At 37.5% G+C, this 7,674-nt stretch overlaps 1 protein-coding gene across 2 annotated transcripts in view; it reads left to right on the top strand.

Annotated features, from left to right (window-relative positions):
• Window positions 1-7,028, top strand: part of LOC308703142 (uncharacterized protein) — an 88,934-nt gene extending 81,906 nt beyond the window's left edge. Inside the window, exon 3 of one of the 2 annotated variants that reach the window (XM_081386453.1) lies at window positions 5,109-7,028. In XM_081386453.1, coding sequence (XP_081242579.1) covers window positions 5,109-6,463 — 1,355 coding nt within the window. In that variant the 3' untranslated portion in view covers window positions 6,464-7,028. Of the gene's footprint in view, window positions 1-4,886 lie in introns of both variants that reach the window. The other variant, XM_081386452.1, reaches the window with a different exon arrangement.
• The last annotated feature ends 646 nt before the right edge of the window (window positions 7,029-7,674 follow it).

Below are 7,674 nucleotides of genomic sequence, written 5' to 3' on the forward strand. Positions count from 1 at the left end.
AGCCTTAAAGGTGAAATAGTCAACAATTTAATTGATGGGGTCTTAATTACAACAATAAACATTAGCATGTTATTTCAGCTATACTGATGTCTGGAAAGCCATTTTACCTGGCCCACTTTAGGTGGAATAAAGTCCTGCTCAGATGTATTACAGTAGCTGCTTTTTGTCTAAACAAAAGAAAGATTAAAGTAACAATTTCTGCAATAATGTGTTTAATTACTCACCAAATTGGTACCAAAAATTAACATCTGCACTGGACAAAATATTTAGACCTACCTTGCTTAATTTGAAATGTCCTAAATACATGGAAGTGCTAAAAATATGAAATAAATGTCATAGAAAGGATCAAATTTTACTTTCTAACACATGTTGAGACATTGTTACAACATTAATATTTAGTGTTCAGATAATGTTTTGGCAGATAGAACCTTATAATTCTAAGCGAAAAGTGTTTTTTTAGAATTAGAAGGTTCTATCTGCATTTGACCCATTCCAAAAATCCCCATTTACAAATTTGAGAGGATTTTGATATTGTATATTTAGAATACATTTAGGGTCCCTGTTATTTTCATGTTTGAAAGAAACTTGTTCCCCATATACATTTTCCTATATGTAATGCAAAAACTTTGAAGCTCAATATCTCAAAACTGCTCAGAACGCAGATAGAACCTTATAATTCCAAGGGGACGATTTATTAGGCGTGGTGTGCTAAATATGATTAGGAGAAATAATACACAAAACTATAGGCTCATTCTACAGAAACGTCAACTTTTGGCAAGATGAAATTGATTTATTTTTCAAACATTTAAACTTACACCACATTATTAGATTACCCTTTGACTTTATGAATATGCATAAATGACATCTTAATGATTTGTTTTATATTTTGTGTAAAAAATAAAATAAAACTCGCATCACAAGGTGTAATTTGTGATTGTCAAAACATTTGGTAACTAAACTGAATTTTATTAAGTTTAGTGATAACATGGTACAATGATTACATGGTACAATGACTGTTTGGTAGGCTACTGTTTGTATTGCTTAACACAAATTTAACGATTTCAATTCAATACTTGGGATTTGATTTAAATCTTGATTCAATAGTGACTAATTTTGGATAAATATTAGGAAGGCTACAGTAGATAGCCCACATGTTATTTTTTTCTCATGAAAAAAAAATATCTCACATAATGCTATGTAACCATATAGAGCCCTATCAGCTGGTATTATTAAAGGTTACAAATAACTAATTAAATCAAATATAATGTGGTTTTCATTATAATAACAATTATGTAATGACACAAGTAAAAATATGATAAATATGTAAAAAGTGCAGTGCACATATTCAGCAAAATACTCCTCTTTATCTATTTGTTTTAGTCATCTAACATGCTGCTGGTCATTAAATGGTTTAAATGTAACGTTCTGTGACACAATTGTTCTCCTGTTTCATATCAAAAGTAACCTGCTCTGTCTTGTTTGACGGTCTTTGTGTCCTCTTTGCTCCGCGATTTTTCTCTGATTGAGAAAACGGATGTGTGGCGTGAGCGTGTGAAGAGTTTCGCGCCGAATGCGTCGAGTTGGCAGCTCTGCTTTTAGAAGCGGGATGGATCCGGATAGATCGGTGGCGGCCATAGACTGTAGGTGGCGGCGTTCCTCCTTCCACCATGCTGCTTCTCCATGTGAGGACTGTTTACATTAGACTAGAAGTGCGCAACGGCCGCATGCTTATTGCGATTGTTTACACCAGAGTGCGCACGTGTTTCGCGCAGCATATACACAGTGTTTAAGTGGTTGATGGAAAATAAGCTATAATGCGCGTTCTAAAAATCTAAATTTTTAAACTGTTAAAATTTTTAAACAGTTTTAAACTGTTCTTTATTCTAAACTGTTTTAATTATTTTTAGTTCTTTCTTGTTTCTTTATTTTAAACTGTTTTGTATATTCTTATTTCTTCTGATTATTTTTAATAGTATGTAAAGCACTTTGAATTACCGTTGTGTATGAAATGTGCTATATAAATAAACTTGCCTTGCCTTGCCTTGCCTAAATTCGGATCTATTATTTTTCATGGTATTTTGAAGTGCCCGCGATAACAATATCGTGCATAATTATTACCGCGATTTATCGCATTACCGAATACCGGCACAAGTCTAATTCAAACTAATGAATCCTTTACTTTGAAATACGTATGATAAAATGTATACTTTAGTTTTTACAAAGAAAGATTACACTGGAAATATTGTTACAATTTTAATTGTTGTTGTAATTGTATAACCTTTATAATAAAATAGCAAAAAATATAAATACAAGGATAGATGTAAACAAAATCTTAAAATGTCAATATTAGCCTTCTCTTTAAATGATTTTTATTGTGTTTTGTTAGTGACACATTTGGGTAGAGAATATATTCCAAAACTTTCTGAAAATACAGTATGAGAATTAACTGCACAATTACTAGAAATGTTTACCTTGGATATTATACAATTTGCAAGCACAATTTGTGAAAAAAACAACAACTGTGAACCAATTTTGTATATATATATATATATATATATATATATTTTTTTTTTATTTATTTATTTATTTAATTTGTCCTTGCATTCTTTCTTGTGGCTCAGTGACACACCTGAATGAAAGGCTCATTATGTATGCAGCCCATTATGCGAGTCGTTGTCTTCTCAGGTGAGAACCACTCAATATTCATGATGCGCATATTGCCTTTCCAAACAAAAAGTGTCTTACAAAATTTAAATCAATGTATTGTTTTATGTGAATGATTAGGCAGGATGATTTTCAGATCATTTTGAAGAAAAAACTCTAGGCAACAACATCCATTATTTAGAAGTCTTGTGGACATATTTAGTATGTGTTTTGTGGCCTTATTTCAGAAACTTTCAATTTTTGTTTTTTCAATAACCATGCATAAACATTATTCTCTCAAAAATACAAACACGTACATACATGTTGCTCACATATTATGGTAGCCCGGTTTGTGCTAAATAGAGTGTAATTACACCTTTGTCATCAGTGTCTTCTCGTTTATTCAAACTAAGTTGTCCTACAGCAGACGAACGTCGCACCGGCGTCCAATGACGTAACTTCAGCAGAGCAGCTAAATGTCTCTTTGTTTCTGTGTTGTCGGTCAATAGCGCACAAGGCAACGCTGTGTGCATCTAATACTCATGGGAGTTGTAGTGTCGTAGTGTCATACTGCAATATGGCTTATTTCAGATGCCTTTCGAAAAGACTACAATTAATCAACCCGCCAAAGTGGCTAGTTGGAGTGACTGTGTTACCTGCCATGAGCAAAATCCACCCACATTTGGCGGGTTGGCGGGTGTTAATGTCAAGCCCTGATGCTGCTGATATATTATTGTAGCAGAGTTTGTGCTGAATACAGTGTCATCAGACTTTAGCCATGAAAATGTCACAAGTAACAGAAATAAGCACAAATGTCCGAGCATGTCAGAACACCTCCAGGGCCAGAAAACACCTCAGACCCCAGAGGGTTAATAAGTTATTTTCCAGCTAAAGTTAGTTTCGATTGATTCGCTTCCGTCACAACGATCTTTTGTTATTAAATTAGGGGCCGCTAAGACGACACCATTCTCTCTACACAGACTTTAAACGTGAACCTGTGAGAAACGCTGATGATGCTCACATGCGCATTAAGAATTGGTTCTATAGTTATGTGCGTTTGAATATATGTGCGCAGGGTTGTAATTCCCTACAAACCAAGCCTAAACAAAGCTCTTTCCTTATAAATTTAGATACAGAATTTTATTTTATTTTGTCACTTCGGGGTAGGTACGCGAAATGAATTTTCCAGATGATGCCTTATCTGTAGAGTGGTAAAGGGATCCTCCATAGGGAGAGACTAGTTGGCACTTCAGGACTGCGTTGTCATCGGATCCAGGCGAAGGTCCTTCGTCAGATCTGGATACGGCCTGGATCCGGCAGGCTGCAGGAAAACCTTGGGATAAACAAAGACACTAAAATTAGCGTAGATGCCAGTCTTCTTATGATGTAAGGAGTACATCAGGATTTATGGGAAGTGCTTTGTAAGTAATCAGCAATATTTAAAAATGTATGCAATGTTTATTAGGGAGCCAATTCAGTGTTGACAGAACCCGGCTAATATGGTCATTCTTCCTGGTTCTGGTAAGAACTCGAGCTGCTGCGTTTTGGACTAGCTGTAGTTTGTTTATTAAGCGTGCAGGGCAACCACCCAGTAGAGCATTACAATAATCTAGCCTTGAGGTCATGAACGCATGAACTAATTGTTCCGCATTTGTCAATGAGAGCATATGGCGTAATTAAGATATATTTTTAAGATGAAAAAATTTGGTTTTACAGATACTAGACATGTGACTTTCAAATGAAAGATTGGTATCAAAGAGCACACCCAGGTTCCTAACCGATGGCGAAGACTTGACAGAGCAGCCATCAAGTGTTAGACAGTATTCTAGATTATTCCGAAAGTACATTTTTTGTCCAATAATTAGTATCTCTGTTTTTTCAGAATTTAGTTGTAGGAAATTACTAGTCATCCACATTTTTTACATCAGCTATGCATTCCGTTAATTTTGTGAATTTGGTAAGTTTCGTTAGGTTTTGAAGAAATATACAGCTGAGTATCATTGGCATAACAGTGAAAGCTAATGTTTTAAAGATAATAATGGGAAGATACATTTTCCTCATTCATGGAAAGCTTCAAGAACATATAATCATTTATAAAAAGGCATGAAATTATCATAATATTTTATAACAGTTGTCTACTTTCTACCATTACATCAGGGCTCACTTTCATGTCCTTTATATTTCTCTTTGAATTATTTTGATGTACTGAAAATTAAATGTAACATTTGTTTCTTTCATGTCAGGCCTGATGGAAGTGGAGGAGGAGAGTGAAGAACTGAGTGAAGTGAAGGAGGAGAGAGAAGAACTGAGTGAAGTGACGGAGGAGAGTGAAGAACTGAGTGAAGTGAAGGAGGAGAGAGAAGAACTGAGTGAAGTGACGGAGGAGAGTGAAGAACTGAGTGAAGTGGAGGAGGAGAGAGAAGAACTGAGTGAAGTGACGGAGGAGAGTGAAGAACTGATTGAAGTGAAGGAGGAGAGTGAAGAACTGATTGAAGTGAAGGAGGAGAGTGGAGAACTGAGTGAAGTGACAGAGGAGAGTGAAGAACTGAGTGAAGTGACGGAGGAGAGTGAAGAACTGAGTGAAGTGGAGGAGGAACATCATGTCCAACCGAAAAGCGTAAAGCCGTTCACATGTGATCAGTGTGGAAATAGCTTTACAAACAAATATCATTTTGAGCGTCACATGAGAATCCACACCGGAGATCTGTTCAAATGTGATCAGTGTGGAAAGGGTTTCACAACAAAACAACATTTTGAGCATCACATGAGGATCCACACTGGAGAGAAGCCATTCACATGTGATCAATGTGGAAAGAGATTCTCATGCAAACGATATCTTAAAGATCACATGATGATTCACACCGGAGAGAAGCCGTTCACATGTGTTCAATGCGGCAGAGCATTTCTTAGTGCATCACACCTGAAGGAACACCTGAGAGTTCATACGAAGGAGAAGCCATATTCGTGTTCTGTGTGTGGGAAGAGTTTTTCACTGCTGCAAAATTTACACACACATCAGAAAATACACACTGGTGTGAGAGAGTATATGTGCTTTGAGTGTGAGAAGACTTTTATTACAGCGGACAATTTAAAACTGCACCAGAGAATTCACACTGGAGAAAAACCTTACAAGTGTTCACACTGTGACAAGAGATTCAGTCAGCCAGGACATCTGAAAACACATGAGAGGATCCACACTGGAGAAAAACCTTACAAGTGTTCACACTGTGACAAGAGATTCAGTGAGTCATCATCTCTGAAAACACATGAGAGGATCCACACTGGAGAAAAACCTTATAAGTGTTCACACTGTGACAAGAGATTCAGTCTGTCATCACATCTGAAAACACATGAAAAGACACATACTGGAGAAAAACCTTACAAGTGTTCACACTGTGACAAGAGATTCAGTCTGTCAGCACATCTGAAAACACATGAAAAGACACATACTGGAGAAAAACCTTACAAGTGTTCACACTGTGACAAGAGATTCAGTCAGTCTTCTAATTTGAAAACACATGAAAAGACACACACTGGAGAAAAACCTTACAAGTGTTCACACTGTGACAAGAGATTCAGTCGATCAGAACATCTGAAAAGACATGAGAGGATCCACACTGGAGAAAAACCTTACAAGTGTTCACGCTGTGACAAGAGATTCAGTCTGTCAGCACATCTTAAAACACATGAGAGGATCCACACCAGAGAGAAGCCGCACACGTGTGATAAGTGCCGGAAGAGTTTCTCTATTAAAACTAACCTGAAGCGACACATGAAGATCCATGCAGTGGAGAAACCACATCACCGCATACATCGTTAAAATAGTCCAACAGACTACAGTGGTTCAACCTTAAGTTTATCAAGCGACGAGAATACTGTACTAGCTATTTGTGTTTATCAAGCCACGAGAATACCCCGTTCTCCCACAACGTAATATTTACATATGATTTGACAGTTTACTTGTAAATAAATTCCTACAATATAAAAGGAGTGCATCATGCCTGACCCTACATGAACACTTTTGGTTTAGTGACTGTAAGGCTCAATCCCAATTCACCCCTTGGCCCTACCCCTCCGTTTTGCGCGTTCCCGTGAAGGGGTAGGGCTGTCTCAATTCTCTTTTGGTTGGAGGGGTAGGGGTAAGGGGAAGGGCCAGATAGCCCTTGAAACTAAGATTTTTCGGGACCACACTTCAAACAAAGGGGTATGAAAAATGTACCTTCATACACTGGCTACAGAGGCAACATGACTGCCAATAATCATTTTCTTTACGGTCATGTTCTTCAAAGAAACGGTTGCAAAAAATCGTTAAAGTTACAATATGACGCGTAAAAAGCAAAAGTTTGAAGCGAAGTGGATGCGCGAATGAGGGGAATTCGCGTCCACCGCGCTAAATGCCTCATTCACGCAGCAAGACCTCCAGACGCGCGTAAACGTGTCTTAACATTTAAATCACTCGCGCCAGCCGCTCTATTCGCGTTTGGTGTGAAAGCAGCATTAGGCGTTGAAGATATTGTCATCTCCGTTGTTTTCTGCAAACTTCAGAAGAAAAATGCAAAATAATAGCTGTAACTCACGCAAGACTACAGCTGACGACGAAGTTTGTGATAAACATTGGCGCATCTCCTGTGACGTAGGCGCTAGCGACGATGTATAATGACATGTAACGGTGTATGAGTGGTGTCCTATTTCTTAGGGGAATATTTTCACCCCTATTATGCTTTAATAATAATACATTTTATTTGGAAAAGCGCCTTTCAAGGTACCCAAGGACACTGTACAGTTTGGATAGGCAGAGACAAGGAAATATAAAGACATAAACATAAAGAACATACAGGGTTTAAAATGTTATCATGCACACACAAGACATAGAAATACACTGCGCACAAGGTGTAAAATCAGATCAATCAAGTCAAATTATGGGACTGCAGGAAAGCTAGGCTAAAAAGATGGGATAAACCTGTGCATTGGCGCAACTCAAGTGGCAGAGCATTCCACAGTTTGGGGCCTACCACGCTGAACGCCCTGTCG

Source organism: Scardinius erythrophthalmus (genome assembly GCF_964197995.2).
Source record: "Scardinius erythrophthalmus genome assembly, chromosome: 1".
NCBI lineage: Eukaryota > Metazoa > Chordata > Actinopteri > Cypriniformes > Leuciscidae > Scardinius > Scardinius erythrophthalmus.